At 35.8% G+C, this 19,658-nt stretch overlaps 1 protein-coding gene across 3 annotated transcripts in view; it reads left to right on the top strand.

Annotated features, from left to right (window-relative positions):
* The window catches only part of LOC131061015 (cytochrome P450 716B1), a 39,566-nt gene extending 26,704 nt beyond the window's left edge, over positions 1 to 12,862 (top strand). Inside the window, exons 1-4 of one of the 3 annotated variants that reach the window (XM_057994521.2) lie at positions 4,699 to 5,455; positions 11,360 to 11,675; positions 12,169 to 12,356; positions 12,490 to 12,862. In XM_057994521.2, the coding sequence (XP_057850504.2) occupies positions 4,796 to 5,455; positions 11,360 to 11,675; positions 12,169 to 12,356; positions 12,490 to 12,789 (1,464 nt within the window). In that variant the 5' untranslated portion in view covers positions 4,699 to 4,795 and the 3' untranslated portion in view covers positions 12,790 to 12,862. Of the gene's footprint in view, positions 1 to 4,698; positions 5,456 to 9,307; positions 9,930 to 11,359; positions 11,676 to 12,168; positions 12,357 to 12,489 lie in introns of those variants that run through there. The other 2 variants (XM_057994522.2, XM_059211205.1) reach the window with 2 other exon arrangements.
* The last annotated feature ends 6,796 nt before the right edge of the window (positions 12,863 to 19,658 follow it).

Raw genomic sequence — 19,658 nt, 5'->3', positions numbered from 1 at the left:
GAAACCTAAACAATGGTGGATCTATACATGAATTTGATTGAAAGGATGTAATTAGAAATTTTGTTTTTAAAAACCTTATTAGAATGAAAGGATAAACCTTAACGTTATGAAAGAATATTATAACCTCAATAAATGAGTCGAGACTAATAAAAAATATTGGAATAAATGCTAAGAGAATTATGAAAATTGAATAAATTAAATGCAAGAGTATTTAGCTTTATTTTCTATGAAATTTGTATAATATAGATGTCAAGAATACACTTACCATAGTGTCAAAAAATAAGGACCTATCAAATGATTGTTGCTGATTTAAATTTTTCATTTTGAAACTTCTAATTCATTTTTATAGGTGTGGAAGGGATCTTGGTATGCACAAACCTAAACCTATATGCAAACCTAAAGGTACAAGTCTTCAACACAATTCGATAAAGTTTTATTATTTAAAAATTGATCACCTCTATGTATATGCTTTGGTTATGATAACAAACATGTAGTTTGGAAACACTTTTAGGAGAATTTGTTAAATTATGAGGGTTATGTTCTCTTTAGTCAAACCTTTGGCTAGAGTGATTTAATGATAAGAGACCAATTTTAAGACCATCAAGCAAGTGTGTAATTTCCTTCTAATATGATGATGCAGTGTTTTTGATTAAAAAAGCAGCGTTAACTAGGGCGATGACCCTTAACAAAAAGCAACATCAAGAGAGATGATGTTGGAAAAGAACCACAACCCAAAGGCGGAAAGGAACAAACACAAGAACGTAACCAACCAGGGAACAAACCCCACTCAAGGGGGGGACAGGCCACCCAAACCCCCACGAGGGGGGGTATGGGGCAGGGGAGAAGATTTCCCCTTGTGCCTACGAGAAACCATAAACTAGGCAATGCTAAGATCCGTCGAAGGGGCCCTCGCAGGGTCAACAACACAGGAGACAGCAAAAGGCTGGAAGAGGGTCGTAGGGGGCTGCAGAACATCAACAACAACAGGTTGAGACAAAACAACAGTAGCAGGAGCAAATCCAACAGTAGGGGAGGGCTGCAGGATAGGAGAAGCGGATGTGGGCACCTCCGGAGACGAGGTCACAAAAACATCAGTAGGAGCAACAGGAGTCGTGGGGGGCATGACATCATCCCCATGGGAGGAACCAACAGACGCATAATATGTAGCATGTACTGTAAGGTGGTCAGCAGTAGCATTCTTCCACCAGGTAGAGACCTCTTTGTGTTGTGGAGAAGAGCAACCCGAAGCAAGATGGCCAATAGAGAAGCATCTTCTGCAACGAAAGAGGAGGCCTTCAAAATTCAGCAGTTGTGACCAAGGCCTATCCCCCACCATAAGAACCACATCACCCGAGAGAGGAGCAAAGATGTCGATATCGACAAGAATGTGGGCAAAGGTAGTGTGTTCCATAGAGGACGTAGTATCATCGACCTTCAAGAAACGGCCAATAGAGTTACCGATCGCCTCATAACAAGAGTGCTCCCATAAATGAAGAGGGAGATTGATGAGCCGAACCCAAATTGGACGCACATTAAGTGGTTCAGTGAGAGGGTTGAAAGAGTTTGTCCAAGGCTTGATGGAGAGGGAGTGCACTCCCCAAGCTCAAAGCTTGCTCAAAATCAAATCCCTATCAACGTAAGAAGTGAAGGAAGCAACAAAAAATCCTTAGCACAGGGAAAAAGCTCGATATTGAGAGAAACCAAAGGCTTCTAGGAGACACTAACCTAGCAGTGAAGGTCCGGTAGGGAAGGCTAGAGCCCAGACACACCAAAGCACAATGTTGGTAAAACCCAATATTGTCCACAACATCCTATCTGCAAACCACCACAGGGGAGGATTTCGCACAAGGGAGAGGACAGACCCCCTTAGAGGGTTTGGCGGAAGATTTGGCCACACGAGCAAAGCTACGCATACCAACTGGTTTGGGAAAAGGACCATCAGCACCAGCGACATGCGGCAAGGTCACTTCCTCAAAAGCCAAAGAGCCGACAACAGCAGGATCCATAGTTGAGGAACCGAGGGGGTGGATGCAACACCAAGTACATCAACAACCACGAAAGGGGTCACCAGCCAAACAACAGTAGCATGGATCATAGGAGTCGAGGACCCTACGCCAGGAAGGGGGGGGAAAGCAAAGCCCCAGACATCTGCGGCAGAACCAGGGGCGTTCAAAAATAGGGAGGCGAGAGAGCCATTGGAGGGAGACAAGAGAGCCATTGTTGATGATGCAATGTTAATATAATTTGTTTTACCCAATTGCAAATAGAATTCTACATGTGGTTCTTATTTATACTATAGATATGATTCATTTGAATTTAGATTAATCAGTGAGTACACCACCCTAGAGCTTGCATTTTGGAATTATTCCCACTTTAGTGGACTCATAATGACTAAGGAAAAATGTAACAAAGATTTGAATTTAAAATTTTAATGTTTGAAATTCAAGAAGTTAAATGTAAAGATTTAGAGCTAATCTAGATCGCCTTCACACTCATGGACATGAGTGAGGTTAATGAATGGTGATTTAGGGATACATTAATTTTGGGAGATGAATGATGGTGAAATTGAGTTTGAATGACATCATATACCAACTTCCATATAAAACCTACCATCTCTACACGCTAGGTAATGTAGTTAAGGAAAACTTAATTGCGTTGGACCTAAAACATAAAGAAAAAAGACATGAACATAAAAAATTTACTAATTACAAATTTTCAAAACTAATTAGATTTTTATGTTTGGTGAAATATGAATTATGTTCTTAGTGAGATCTCAAAACAACTAAAATATGATTAATATTTTTATGTAGATTTCACTTTAAGATGGTATTTCATACAACCAGTAAAAAATAGAAGTCAAATGAAAATAAATATAAAACATAAACACTATAAGATTGGCAAATAAAAAGGAATGGTAGGCATGAATTTTTGTAATCTATTAGTTTAGTATAGAGTACTTCTAGATTCAATATATATTTTTGCATTAAAAAAAGAGGTTTCAAATCACTTAGTGATCCATCACTAAAAAGATGAGAGTAAAGATAAAGATTATAAACAAAATCTGTACAAAAAAAGGGATGTAACACGAAGAAAACTGAAAAATAGAAAGATGAAAGAGAAGGGAAAAAAAGATTAAAAGCATAAAGGAAGCATAAAATATAACATATATAGAGTGCTTTTGGATTCAACAGTATGTATTTTTGAATTAAAAAAGATGTTTTAAATCACAGATTCATCAACAAAAAGAAAAGGATAAAAATAAAGATTGTAAACAAAATATTTACAAAGAAAGGAGGTGACAACATTTTGAAATAGTGATTTTGTTGTTGCATTGTTGGATCAACCTTGTTTAGGCTATACTTTAGTGGTTTATTCTTGATTTTGTACTCAACATCTAATGATTACTACTAATGACCCTTAAAAGTTGTTACATTTTCTTATTTGCAACTCTTTTTTAGATTGCTATTCACTATTTCAACTTTGTTCAAAAATAAAAAAAAATAGAAAGATGTGTCATGTCCCCTACTTGGAAGTTGTCATATTTCCAACAATTATTATACATTACTGAACGCATTACAAAGTTATTATGTCTTTTTACAATTAATTCTACATCTCTTTTTCATAGCCTTCTATACTAGGATCTAACCTTATTACTACCAAACCCTAAGGGAGGAAGGGGCAATTATGTTGCCAGGGCATTGAGAAACCAAACTACAACAAACTCCCTCAAGGTTTTTGAATGCAAACCCTTACACCATCTTGGGATCATGCCCTAAGTTTATGGAATTTGATCCTTACCCCATCTCAGAACTACCTAATTGGTTGGTATTAGACCACATCTCCCTAAGCACAAATCTAGCCTATCCACCACAGGCATTAGCAAAAGTCTAAGGACTGGGCTATATATATAATAGTCTTTCATGTACTATGAATGTATCTGAAATTATGTATGACCATCCTACATATTGTAGTCTATATTAATATTATTACTAAATTTTGCACAAGAACATTATCAGGTTTCATATATTAAGCATACATATTCAACACAAGCCCATGCATACTACCAAGAACAAAGATGTTACTGCCTGTAACTTAATAATAAATCTGATCTGATCTAATTGATGGTGATGTCACTGGATGCTTTGATTACTTTCCTTTATATCTCTCAATGTGAAGGGAGAGATCACACCTCTTCATCATGTATGCCTTTTGGCAAGAGACGTGTCCTTTCACCATTAGCACCCTTTGGAAATGTGCAACTCTTCATTATTTATGTCCTTTGAAAGGGACACAACCTTTCAAATCAGATCTGCACTTCTGGTTTCCAAATTATCCCCCTCAAACGAAGCTCTCTTCTCCCTTTTATATCTCATGTTTGAGGGAGTCACAAATTTTCATTTGATATCTTTTGAACATTCATTAACTTATTTAAAATTTAATTTTATTATTAAATTCTATTTCAAGGGACATTACAAGATTAAAAAAAAAGGAAATAAGACTTAAAAACATAAAGAAAGCATAAATAATATAAAAATACCCAAAGGTGAATCCAAGAATCCTTTCCCCTGTAAACAAGATCTTAAAATGCATATTTATATTGTGCATGGCCAACGCTTCCCACATGATCTCCACAATAATGGGTACAGAGCAAGGCCACCCAAAGAGATATCTAATATCTATAGTGGACAATAATTTCCACCTGACTGGCATAAAAGCTAGTTGCAGTCAGCCTGAAGGAGATTGAAAGTAGAAACAAGTAAACAATTCAGTTCCTAGTTTCAGCAGCTGAGTATCAATGGAGATGATGAAATGGGTGGGCAATGGATATGATGCTGTAAAGCCAATTCCTCTAACAGTATTGATGGGACTGTTGGTGTGTTTGATTGGACTAATAAATATGAAGAGAAGAGCAGGGGGTAAAATCCCACCTGGTACATTTGGATGGCCATTCCTTGGAGAAACGTTGGAATTTCTGAAATGGCAGAGAAAAGGAGCCCCTTTTGTGTTTTTCGACACTCGGGTGCAAAAATATGGCGAAATCTTCACCACTCATCTGGTCGGCCATCCCACTGTGACCTTGTGCAGCGCAGATGGAAGCCGATTTGTGTTCACCAATGAGAACAAACTGGTGCAGAAATCATGGCCTGCCTCTGTGGGAAAACTCTTCAAAAGGTCTTTACTAAATGCTGTGGGAGATGATGCGAAGAGGCTCAAGGGAATGCTCATGACTTTTTTGAGGCCGGAGGCTCTGCAGAAATTTACAGGACGGGTGGATTCGATCGCTAGACGTCATCTAGCTCAACACTGGTTGGGTGAAGAGGAGGTCACTGTTTTACCTCTCATGAAAATCTATACTTTTTCTCTCGCTTGTCAGTTGTTTACAAGTATTGAAGATGGCCCCACCATGGACAAACTTTCCCACGACTTCAAGCAGCTCGCTCAGGGAGTACTGCAGGTGAGTATGGCTGTTTCCAGATATATTTATCCTTATTTTTTTTAAATTGAGATTTGAACTCAATACAAAAAATTGGAGCTATATTTCACACAAAATGGTACATTTGTATAGGGTGGTACAATTTCTGAAATTTACATGAGAGATTTTGCGAAAATTTTCAGATGTTCTTCATGATTCACTTTTCGTTTGAGATTAAACTACAAATAATAAAAAATATATATATATTTTACATATTTTAAGATTTTTCATGATACCATTTTGTATGAATAAATAAAAATTTATTACATATAATTATAAAATTATCTAAAATCATTATAAAAATAATAAAAACAAAATCAACATAAATATACAAATTTCACAATTACAAACTTACCACACTTATTTAGATCTCTAAATTAATATAGCATACCTTTTATTTGCCTAAAATTCATCTCACTTACAACATGACATATTAAAATATAAGCTTACATGGAGCTCACATGTCCACTGCTTTTTTGGATAGATTGTTGACATTTCAATACATCATGCAACATTGAAAATCATCTCTTAAATCGCATGCAGTCCATGCTGCATTTATAATATTAGCTGGAATGTATTCGAGACTAAAGCTGTCAACCCACGCATTAAAATTTTAGGAAAAGGATGGAGACCAGTTCAAGTCTGACAACTTGAAGATTTTGTATAGATAAGCGAATCATACAGGCTGGCACATAGCTGGTATGATTGTTCTCAATTATGCTTCAGATGAATTCCAGATCCATCCTACCATCAAACAAGATTTAACAAATCATAAAAATTATTTAAGATATAGTAAGCCCTTATATTTTAAGTGCTAGACTACTCTTCTTTTTTTTTTAAATTGAAGTTTAAAGTGTCGAAAACACAACTCTGTCCTTACATCAAGGATCCTTGAGCATGTATTTATCCTTGTTGAGAGGACATATATAAAAAAGCAAAGATATTAGAAATCACAATCATAATCAAATCAAGATAAGATATCAATACATTGAATCATGAAGATTGTTGTATTGAATATTGTCTTTTTCATGTGAAAGAAAAATGTTTGTATAGAGTAAAAACAAAGAAGAGAAATCTTTTGTGACTTGTGTATGGTTGAAGTTCATATCATTTTAACAATAATTTGTGTACAATTGTCTTTCGTAATAGGAAAAAAGGAGATGGATCTTAGATCATTAATGTCTCATGACATACCTACATAGTTTCTTGTTGGAATACAACTGAATACAACCAAGTCAAAAGGAAAAATGGAGATGGATCTTAGATTATTAATGTCTCATGACACACCCACATAATTTCTTGTGGGAATACAACCAAATATAATCGAGTCAAAAGAAACATTGCTTTTTATGATCATTCAACATATCTATGTTTCTTGCAAGCAGTTCAGGACTTGTATCTGATCATGCTAATCATCTTACGCTTCTCTTCTTGAAAACACATCCCTAGTACTTATCCAAATATCATTGGGGTCACCATTGAAAGGGCTACCAATTGTTTGAAAAGTTTGCAGATACCTATACATCAATAGAGTTAGATCAAGCAACAAGATGCAATAAATTTATGTTGATTGTGGACCTTAGATATAATGGAAACTATTGACTATGAGATATTCAAATGTTTCTTGCCATTGTTGGAATAATTAGTCTTAAGAAATATATATGATCAAATAAATTCTTCTAATGTTTCAATTTCATTATAGATATAAAAACAAAAGAAAAAGTATAAAGAAATCTTTAGACAAATAAAAATGTAAAATACATGTCACAAGCTATATTTTTTATATTTGAATAAATTTTTAGCAATTACAAAAAAAGTTAGCTTTGTTGATAAGTACAAATTCTTCATTAGTTATTTTGCTTTTCTTTGTAAAGTTGTTTATTTTATAATGCAAGCTATTACAAAATCATTCTTCTAATTGACTTTAAGAATAGGTTAAGAATATATGATGAAATTGTGGAAACCACTTCGGCTCTCAACAAGGTTTCCAGAACCAACAAAATTGTGTTTTGTCTTCATAAAAGTTTTAAAGTTACTTTTCTCAAGACTCCTTAAAAATGGGGGCTTCCTCTTATGAATTTACATAACAAGGCCAACCATTTTAAGGTGCTGAAATTTTTAGAAAGGGCCTTGATTAGGCAAAATGAGTAAGAGGGACTCTACAAAACAAAATGGGGACAACACCATGCAAAAAGTTAAATAGAAAGATTAGTATGAATATAACAAGAATTACAAATAAAAAATTTGCATGGTTTAGCATTAAATATATTGACTATTGAATGACATAAAACTTAAAATATGAAAAAGTAGATTGAAAAATCCAAATTATTCAAGTTATAGTCTCATTGGTTAGGCTAAAGGAAATTCAAGTCAAGCACCAAGATTCTACTTTGATTGCAATCTAGCCAAAATTTATAAATGAGCTAAATGCTAGTGCATGACAATTTGGATGGAATTGATGTACCCATTGGACAAGCACAAGAATACACACTATGAGAAGCATTATGATGCTTGAAATGTCCAACAATCAAACTGAATGATAATTGTGGAAAATTTAAGGTAACGGAGTCTTCTTAATGTAATACTAGCCATGTGAAAAAATAAAGCAAAGAAATAATAAAATTTATAAATGAAAGTGGATTTGGAATTGATTCATGATTTGGGTTTTATTTAGTATTTAAAGATGAAAAGGAACAAGAAAAACTAGAGCCAGGCATGATTAAGCATAAAGAAACACTAGATCTAGATTAGATTAATAACAAACCTAGATTAATAACAAACCTTTCATTTAGCTTTAACATAGGAAGCGATTATAGCAATCCAAAATTTTAATCTATAAACAACTGAAAGAAGCCACGCCTTTTGGGAATAAAGCAGTTGTTATTTGCTGCAAATGCACCATGATGTTGCTAACCTTGAGATTGGAAGATATATTCACTAAATATCCCAACATTGAACTAAGTACAGATCCACCATGACACTCGCAACAATTCATCAATCTTCTTTGTCACTACATACAAAGAAACTATTTCAAAAACATTAGTGTGCTTTTATGGTATCTTTTGATTAATAAGATTAGTTCATACTTGTGACCACCACATACATTTTTCAGCCTTTCTTTTTAGTTACAAATGCTTTTTATTATGTAAATGCTTTTGATTGAAGATATGAACTAAAGTAGGGGCTTTGAAAGGACCCCAAAACCTTGTATGTCAAGAAAAGGTAATAACAACTTAAGACTAGAATCAACAGCAAAATGAACCTAAAAGCCAAAATAACTTCCGAGAAACAAACAACTCACAACAAAGGGACAACCAAAACAACAATCAAGGAGGCTTGAATCCAAAACTCTCCAAAGGACTATGAAGAGGAGTCAAAATTTGACCCATAAGGGCCAACCTACCTTTTTTCAAAGAGGAACCAAGCACAATTAAAAGACACAAAGTAACAACATTTGGGTTTCCCTCGTCCTTAGAGAAAGACCCCTCAGAGTTACCAACATGACCCACAATAAAATCCATCTCTTTTTGCCTCATTCTTCAAAAAGGAGCATTTTAAACAACATTTTAAACCTCTTTCCCATGATTGGGATTAAAAAAGACACTTTTTGTCTAGATATGATGTTTCTTTTTTAAGTCTTGGCACAAATGAAAATGGCTATCCAACCCCTAGAACACACTAAACATCTATTATAATGTATTTATAATGTATAAAAGATAATGATGATTTTGTGCATTATAAAGGTTGGATAGCTGTTTCCATCTTTATCACACACCTCACCTCATCTATTGCTCTAATTTTAAAAAAATTGTAAAAGTTTAAATGATTCTTAAATAGAAGGTTTGTAATTATTTGGAAAATATTTTGTTTCTTTTAATTAAAATTACGCATTGGATTTCAAGAATTTAAAAAATGAGCCAAAGAAGTGGAGGTCAATTCCAAACCCTCTATGGGTGGGCAGGTCTTCGCTGGAGGATAGGCTGATGAAGATTCAGAGGATGGTGATACGGATGGTTATGCTGACTACTGGGTCGAGCCGCTGCTGGACTTCCTGTTCGATGCCTGTCTGAAGGACTAGTGCCTTGATTCTCCTGCGGCCATTAGGAATGTCCTCGAGGAAACTTTCATTGCAGCTTTATATGGTGGTCTTGCCTTTTTTGTGCACACTGATGGGGTCATTTCTTGGGGTTGTGAGTGCCCTGTTAGGGTTGTGATAGGGCTTGTGCAGCCGCCCTATATGGAGCTTCTGTACGACAGCACTGGCGAGGGCTTCTCCATTGCTGTGAAGCCTTCTCTTGTCACTAGCGCTCTTGGGACTTGAAGTCCCTTCCTGTCGTCTCTTTACAAGCTTTTGATTTGGACTTACAAATGGGTTCTTGCAATGCTTTGATCACCGAGGAGTTTGTCATGTCTGTTATTGCTGAAATAGGCTGGAGCTTCGTATATGGTGCCGAAGGTTGGAGTTGCCTCTTCCATTTCAACCAAGCTTATTTTGGAACTATGCCAGGCTGAAAGTCCTTTTTTTTGTTGGAAGGTTTAACTCTGAGGATTCCTGATGCTGTTGTCTAAAAAGCTTCTGCCTATTTGGGGAATGACCTCATTAAGATTTACCCAAATATTGATGTTGTGCTCTTAAAAGAAAGTGTGTGTTTGGTCGAGTTTTGGTGGTTGTCATGTGAAACAGATTTTTCCTACTGTATTTCCAAACCCTTGAGGATTGCATGAGTATTTTGCAAGGAGGTCTTTGGTTCGTTAGTAAAGCTTTTTTTTTTGTCTTTGAGAAAATGATCTTCTGGTTTTGATGCTGTCAGAGGATTTCAATAAGTTCTCTATGTAGATTAGGCTCTCAGGTCTTATTCTTGAATATTGGGATTAAGAGATAATATCAGCCATAAGGTATTACCAATTCTTTTGGTTAATTTTACTCCATGGATAATGTTATGAAATATATGAAATTTTTGGTTTTTTTAAAATTTTATGTGAGTATTGATATTGAAAAGATTTTCCAAATATTATAAAGTTGTGTTCTAAAATCTGTGTTTGGGAGCAGTGAATCCTTGATAAGTCATCCCCATACATTTACCTTGTTGTCATAAAGTCGAGTGCTTCTCCAATTCATGTCAAGACTTCAAAAAGAATCGCCATAATCAAATAGAAAATTTCATTTCTTCTCTCAATCTTGGGAAAGAGGCTCAGAATATTGACAAACTGTTATTTTACAAAGAATAAAGGAAAGGAGTTGGAGTGTACAGTAGTGGATTCTGTTGGAAACATTCAGAGGCCCTTCCTCAGGGACACAAGAAAACCAGATGATGTGCCTTTATGTCCTTTGGCTGTGCCTTCTTCTTCTTTTAAAAGAACCAGGTTAACATTCACTGGATGGACTTTGACGCCCATTTAGAGTTCTTTGGAGAGGTTTAGGTTAAAACCTCCTAGATCATTGAAATGGCTGTCCCTTTGTTGTAAGTGGTTGTTTGTTTTTCAAGGGCCTTCACGGATTTTAGGTCTGTTATTTTTTGCTAGTTCTGATCTGATGTTAATGCTGTCTTGATGTACAAAGTTTTAAAATTCTTTCAAACTCCTTCAGTTTACAACCCCAATCAAAAATATTTATCTAATAAAAAATAAATATAATCTAAAAGAACCTGTCTATAATTTTATTTTATAAATAATTATAAATACTGATTGAAAAATAAACCAAACAGAATATCTGATTGTAATGGTTCCAAAGCCCATGAAGGACCCAAAAAAAATAAGAATTAATCTTAACAAGAGAAAATGAAAAGAAACATGACATAGCTTGAACAATGAAAATTGCAAATATATAAGTTAAATATGAGAATTCAAAAGAAAATCCCTGTAAAAACCTCAGATTTAATATTGCAGGTACCCATTGATTTGCCCGGGACAAGGTATCACAAAGCCAGAGTTGCAGCTGACGCTCTTCGGCAACAACTTACTCAGATTATTGAGGAAAGGAGAATTGCACTGAGGAACGGAAGGGCTTCTGCTGAGCAGGATCTGCTGTCTTTTCTCCTGAGTAATGGATCAGATGAGGAGGAAAGGGGTTTGACAGACGATGAGATCAAGGACAACATAATTTTGCTTCTGTATGCAGGGCATGATACCAGTAGCTCTACCCTGACATCGCTGTTCAAATTCTTGGCTGAAAACCCTCATTGCTACGATCAAGTTCTGCGAGGTATTTTAACTCCGGTTTTTGTTCTTAACTTTTGAGCAGCTCAATTCTTCTCTTTCATTCTAAGCATGCTTGGATTTTGTGGATCAAAATTGGATAGGATTTTGTTGATATTTAACATGATAAAACATTTAGATTTCAATGACACTCATTTAAATTCTAATGATTAAGATAATTTGATTTGGGTCTCTTGCATTCAAATTGATTTGATCTGTCAGAAAGAAAGAAAGGAAAAATGATTCTTTTATAATCCACAATGTCAAAGGAAAGCAAATTATATCTCAAATGATATACCAACCGCATACAGTGCAATGGGAAGGTCTCATGGGAATTTAACTAAGCAAGCTTTAGACACCTTCAATTAGAATGATATGACAGAGTTTTCTTTGCTTAGAGCCAGTTTTTGTATGTTTATTGAATTACTGTCTAATTAATACCTCTATGATATTGAAAAGAGTTATAAGATAATGTGAATAATATAGCTGATTTTATGCAGAACAATTGAAGGTCGCAAGTTCAAAGGAGGAAGGGGAACTTTTAGAGTGGAAGGATCTTCAAAGAATGAAGTACACATGGAGAGTTGTTCAAGAAACACTTAGATTACTTCCTCCCGCACAAGGAGGCTTTCGTAAAGCTATCAAAGACTTCACCTATAGTGGATTCACTATTCCTAAAGGATGGAAGGTATATTCAGATCTAATCAAGGATATTTTATCATATTGTAGTGGAAAAAAATTTCTTATAAATTTTCACAAACCAATTTTTTTAGGTTGAAATTAATGAATGGCATATTGGTAACTTTAAATGTTATGTACAGGCATACTGGACAGTAAATGCAACCCACTTCAACTCTAAGTATTTCATTAATCCAAAGAAATTTGATCCATCTAGATTTGAAGGAGCGGGGCCTGCTCCTTATACATTTGTCCCTTTTGGAGGTGGACTAAGAATATGTCCAGGGAACGAGTTTGCTCGAGTGGAAATATTGGTCTTCTTACATAATGTGTTAAAGAATTTTAGATGGAACCTAGTGGATCCTGATGAGAAAATAATCATAGATCCTATGCCTCTTCCTCTCAAAGGATTGCCAATAAAACTTATCCCCCATTCAAAATAACTCTAAACTATGATTCTAAGACATTTTTCATATCATTTTTAAATATGTATGTATAAAATAATTAAAAAAATATGTAATCATTCAAGGGATTGAGATTATTAGTTAAAACATTGGATTTTAATTGTGGAGATTCAAGTTCAATACATCATAGGGGCATCTAAATGGAATTCTCAGTTGTGACTCTCAATCTTCCATAATTGACTTTTAATATATTTATCTATTTATTTAAATATTATTGACTTTTCCAAATTTCAGTAGCATTTCATACCCCCCTCCAAGAAAAATTGGCATTGTAAGAGTTCTCATCATGAATTATTTGTGACTGTATTTTAAGGACAAAAAAATAATCGATTAGTGTTGTTCTACTTTGAAAATCTAAGAAGATTTTGCTTATGATTTCTTTATGTATTTATCGATATATTGCACCTTTTCTAATAGTTTCAAGTGATAATTTATATAGACAAGTCATATATTTACATTAAAGTGGTATACATTTTATTGTTTAAAGTTGAAGGGTTCTATGTTAAATATATATCATCTTTGCAATTTAATATGGGAATGTGTCTAAATTGACACCTCTTTGGCTGAGAGACAGGGACTGCGAGGTATCCATTCCATCAAGATCATTTGTAACATGATCTTGGCTTGATCCTTTATGATGTTGAAAGCCTTTTTACTCATTAGGACTTGATCTCTAACATGCTCATTAAAAACCTTTCAGTTTGAAAAATAAAATAAAATTTAAAATTAATATCCCCTCCAAATACATGCATATTACTCAAATTTGACATGTTCATTCATAAATTGGTGCATGTATCGGAGATGGACAAGATTCTTTTTATTTTGTAGCTTAATGGTGCCCTCTTGTAGAGGGTTCACTCCACAACTTATAACATTTCTTAAATGAATCTCAAGAGTAGAGTTGAGAAATTGGAGATTGTTCATTCTAAGAACATTTTGAAAGGCATGCTCTACCTTACAGAGATTGATTAGTGAAGGCTATAAGGTGATAATTTCTTGAAGGCATCCCAACCTTGATTGTGCTTGGTTCAGATGGGAAAAAATTACAAACAGAAGATATGGAGTTTTGTTATGGAATATGGTGTTCAAATTTGTCAATTTACAAGGATGAAATTAGATGAACTCAAAGCCTAAGAAGATACGGAGTTGGTTATGGAATATGGTGTTTAAGTTTATCAATTTACAAGTATGAAATTAGATGAACTCAAAGCCTAAGAGAAGCTAGACGCACTGCAGACATTGGAGTCCCTATTAATCTTTGATGGGTGCAAGTTTGAAGTCACAAACATGGATAGAAAGTTAATTGTGTGTACTAATCAATCTTTAATCACCAATTTTGTTTTAGATTTTTTTTCTTCTATAATTTCACCTAGATATATCCTTCACAACTACATCAATGTAAAGAAACCAAAAAATTGACATGCCAAGAATTAAAGGATACACCATATAGCAAGTACCAATAGGAAGTTTCAGCACATAACTATCCTAAAAATCATAAGATTCTTCAATGATGAATACAATAGAAGAAGCATAAATAGTCCTAGCTATAACACTAAGCTAGAAATAACCCATAGCTTATTAAGTTTGTCCTGACTTACACCCTATTAACTAAATCCCATTGTTATTCTCATCACATGGTTCTCCATAACCTCGATACGTTGTTTTAAACCAAGGCACATACCATATATAATATTATGGGTCTAGGGCATGGAAGGTATCAATTTCATTATTGTAGCTATAATTTTATATTTCTAAAATTTATATGGATATAATTGCTTTTTATTAAGATAAATAGATATTTTGAAAAGGCATAGACCCTTGTAAACTAAGGAGAAAGCAATAAAGCTCATCAAGCAATAAAAGACCATCAAAAGAAACCAACAACAAGACAATTATACCACAACTAAAAGAAAGTTAACAAAGGGGCAGATATAAAAGGGGCAATACAATATCTGGCAAATGACCAACCCAAAGCTAAACAATTTGGCAAACTGTTCTAGTGATCATTGATTAACCTCAACCAACTTATTCTTGGTGCTGAAAATCCCTCCACACAAATCTCATTTTTTAAAGAAAGATCGAAAGGGCCATAAGTAGTCCCATCTCCCAACCCATTGCCCACCTTGAATCAAAGGGGTCTCCATCATAGGATGGCCATCAAGAGCATTTCCCTAACATCCTTTTTTTTGCATAACCTTAGTGGTGGTGTTGGAATCATCAACAACAATTGTTGCTTGTTCCTTTTTCCTCCAAAAGAATATTTCTTGTTGCTTGGGAAAACAACACCATGGCTCATTCTAAAACAACATTGGGAAACCGGCAAAGGGTTTTCAAACTCAATCTACTGCACCCAATTACACAACTTGATAATAAGATAATCCATGAAGGGAGCGCCATGTTTTCCTCCACAAGAACACATAATGTAGTAAACAAATATTTCTTGACTTTTATGACCGGATCTCCCACAATATATTGCTCAGAAGTATTTGCAATACACATAAAAATATCCTCATCCCAGCAATCCAATGGCAACCCTGGCAATCTAACCCAAACTAGAAACTTGAAAATGTTTTCTTTAAAAGGATTAAATTAGGAGACCAACTTTTTAGACAAAGACTATCCTACCCAAGAAACCAAGGAGCTTCTAGAAGGATCCTTGAGTAATCATCTAAATTGAAAAATGAAAATAAGAAAATAAATTTTAGTAGAGCAACCACCTCAACTTGTCCCCTTAGTTTTTATTTTCAAAGCACCCACTTTCTAACAATGTCAATGTTGGGATATTTGACGTAGAATCTCCCAAAAAGCGAGTGTTTGAGCCAAGCAATCAACTTATCGATGAGAGAGTCAAGGATGATAGTTTGGTGTATCAAGTCCTCCAACACAACTTGAGCAAGAACAACATCAAATCCATACAACACCATAAGAGAGCCTTCAAGAAGGAATTCCTCAATCAAGGAGGAAAAAAGGGAATCCACCACCACAACCTAAGCAACAAGCTCGCACACAAGAAGGACAACAAAAGGGCCAACCACTTTTGGGCATTGATGCTCAACGACTCCCCCCACAACCACCTCAAGGGCTTTTATGTCCTCAAGATCAAACATTGATGTAATAGATAATATAAATTAAATGGATGTCAATTTAATAATGTTGATGGTGTTTTTACACACTATGCAACACAGAATAAAATACTAAGTATTCTATCCTCTCTTGAACAAAGACTCCCAAAGCTAAGTTGCATGATCAAGTGGGACGACTCCAAGGTTCTCGAATGTCAGGGTTTGACATGCTCTTGGATAGACTCAATTGTATATGATGTGATATTGTTGGTTTGACAAGGTGGACTTACGTTGAATGCCTGAAATGCTTGAATGTCACTGCATTGTGGGATTAACTCGATTGAAAAGAAAAAAGGAAAAGGATAAGGTTTAGGAAGCTAATCTAACTCTAGGAATAAAAGAGCAAAGGACAATCTTTGGTGAAATTCAACTAAGTCTTGCTTTGACATGCTATGAACATCTCCACAAGGCTAGTGCAATCTCCTAAGGATAGCTTTATGATTTTCAAATCATCACCACAAGCATAGACACCATCAAGTTGATGCATATCAATGAAGAAGCGATAATTGAAGTTAAGCTTAAGTTGAATGATTCCAATTGACTACGCAAGGCACTTTACCATCGGCAAGGTGTTAGTAGTATGGATATATGAATTTCACCATTGATCATACACAAAGTTCTCCATTCATCTAAACAACAAAATCAAATTGAGAAGTAGAGACCATGCAAATTGTTGAATCAACGTATAGAATTCACCATATCTTCAATGAAGTTTACACCTCTTTTGCAACAATGTTTAGGCAACAATCTTTGCCTTCTCTTTCTACTCTACTCTAATTATTTGCTATCTACTTTCTACTACTATCTTGAACTCTATCTATTCAATATTAACTTTTAATATGAAGAAGTGGAGCCTTTTATAGTGCTCTCATTACAATTCAGTGGCTCAGATTGATTTGAGATCAATGGCCAAGATCGAAAGATAGAAATCCTAATTAGGGTTTGTTACACCCATTGCAAAGCATTTAATGCTTGACCAATGATATATTTACATTTTAAGGGACACATGCCCTCTTTTGAAAATTCAACCAATAGATGATGACAGTGGGTATTGTTGTCACAAAAGTTTGCACCCTTGTTGAGCTATCAACTCAGCAACCTTGTGAAACATGGAAACAACCCCGAAGTGTGGGACCTTGCGCAAGGGGGTTGAATCTCCGGAGAAGGTCGGCTTCCTTCTCAATCCAAGTGGAGTGTTGAACCAACTCAACACTCCAAATTCTACTTCTAAACCTATCCTAATAGCTTGCAGAGGAAAGGGGGAAGAAGGAAAAGCTAAAATGAAAGGAGGTGATGCACCAAGATGAGAGACATTTTTCTCCCCACCCAAAAATGACACAAAGAATCAATTGAAACACCCTGGAGATGCACAAACTTTAGTTGCATGAATGATCCCAAACACATATATGGAGGTTAGAAATTGCTGACTGTCCAAAGGGGAGAAGATTTCCCACAAGTCGCGCCCAGAATAGGTTAACACATTATACACGTGAGAGAAAGCCACCAACATACACTTACAATGAAGGTAAGAACACATACACAACACAACATGCATAAATTGAAGCAAGGCAAGAATGATGATTTCAATTCATTATAAGGCCAATGGCCAAACTTAGAGGTGCAAAAATGCAAGATAAATACAAGTCTTCAAGAGAAGTGACAGAGCATAGAATAGCTCAAGCCAACAAGGAGAGAACCCTTTACAATGAGGCTTAGCAGCCTTTATATAGAAAACTGGTCGCAAAGGAGAGACCATTGGTCAAGGAAGAGAAGCCTTGACCCTTGTGTGTGCAGAGGAATATCAATTAGGGAATGCAAGGAAGTGCATGCACCTGACATGGTGTACATGCAAGCAACCCAACCATACCTTGACAAGGCAAGTACTTCTAGAAGGTTGATTGCTTGACATTCCAAAGTCAGAGCATGCAGGCATAACAAGAAGGTCAACAAGTAACCATGAATAAGTATGGCCCTGTACTCCACTTGATGCAAATCCTGCAAAAATCATTTAATGCGCCCCTATAGCTCCATGAAAGAAAGTGTACAAGTTGCAAGAGTTGATGGAGCATTAAGAGCTTTGAGTGTTGATCACGCCATCTAGAAGTGTTGCAAATCGTTGGAAATCGGAAGACTTGGGAAACTTGGGTTTCTGGAATTTGGAAGGAAAAGGGACTTAGAACTTTGAATTTCGGGATTCCGGAGTTTGAAAGGAAAAGGCTTGGGAACTTGGGAACTTCGGGGTTCCGGAGTTCCAAGGTTCCGAAGAGGAAAAGACTTAGGAACTTGGGGACTTCGGGGTTCTGGGGAGGAAAAGACTTAGGAACTTGGTAACTTCGAGGTTCCAGAGTTTGAAAGGAAAAGGCTTGGGAACTCGGGAACTTCGGGGCTCCGGGGGGGAAAAGACTTAGGAACTTGGGAACTTCGAGGTTCCGAAGTTCTAGGGTTCCGAGGAGGAAAAGACTTAAGAACTTGGGAACTTCGAGGTTCCAGAGTCCTGAAGTTCCGAGGAGGAAAAGGCTTGGGAACTTCAAGGTTACGGAGTTCCGAGGTTCCGAGGAGGAAAAGGCTCAGGAACTTGGGAACTTCGGGATTTCGGAGTTTCGGGGTCAAGGAAAGGCAAAGGCTTGGGAACTTCGGGATCACGAGATTCCGAAGTTCCGAGGTCAAGACAACACTTCACACTTCATGATTCCATTGTTTCTTTCCTTGATCAACTGGGGCAACATTGGTCCATAGAACATATCTCTGATCGGTTCTCACTAATGGACCGAGGGTGTCATAAAAACGACAACAGGTACATCGAACTTTGTGCCCATGTGGTGGTTATCTTCTTTTGATGGATAAGCTAAGTACATTGAATCTGGACACCTTAGCTTGAAATGATGTGATTGGATAAATGATGACTAGGCGCCACATCAGCTTGTTCAATCTTTGTAACTCATCACAAGTTGTGAATGAATTAGGCATATCTCTTGATACTCAACATTATCAAGCTCTTGATGTGATGATGACTTTGCTCAAGTTGATCTTCTAACTTTTATTAACTCTTCTGAAACTATCTCCTGTCTTGATCACTTGTATTCTTCTTTTTGTCCGGCTATACTAGCAATGATTCTTGGATTTCCAAAGGAAATTCAAGATTGTGAAAATTTCATCCTTGAATGCTTGATGTTGAAAGTTTCTCCTCAATTGAAGTGTGTTTTGTGAAATCCTTTCCTTCAAGCAGCTTCCTTGTATCCTTCCAAGACTTGAAGTGTTGCAATGAATCATCATGCTGATCACGCTCTTGGTCCTTGACTTGGCTTGGTACGGACCCTGTTCTTGGCAAGGACGCATTGTTCTCCTTCATCCTAGAGCTGATCTTCATCTCTTGAATGCTTGATGCAATGATAGGATTATGTTGATCTCCTCCTTATTCCTTATGCTGACTCTCTGTATCAGACCTGGAAGACAATGAAAACACCTTAATCATGATTACGAAAACAAAAGCCTTATGAAGATAATGAATAAGAAGCTGGATCAGTCATGAAGTGAGGTCTGATTTTATATAAAAATGATGAAATACTCCTTATTTCAGACCTGCAAACACTTCAAAATAGAATGGTTATGTTAATTTGATTGCCCTTTTGGTCAAATTGCGTTTCTTCAAATGAATATGTCCTCTAATTGATCACTGGATTCAGTCAAATTGTGGCGTAGATTCAGTACTCTACAAAGATTAATGAA

This window comes from Cryptomeria japonica, chromosome 9 (assembly GCF_030272615.1).
Source record: "Cryptomeria japonica chromosome 9, Sugi_1.0, whole genome shotgun sequence".
In the NCBI taxonomy this organism is placed as follows: Eukaryota; Viridiplantae; Streptophyta; class Pinopsida; order Cupressales; family Cupressaceae; genus Cryptomeria; species Cryptomeria japonica.
The sequence above is the reverse complement of the archived record's forward strand: the minus strand, read 5'-3'. Positions and strand labels throughout refer to the sequence as shown.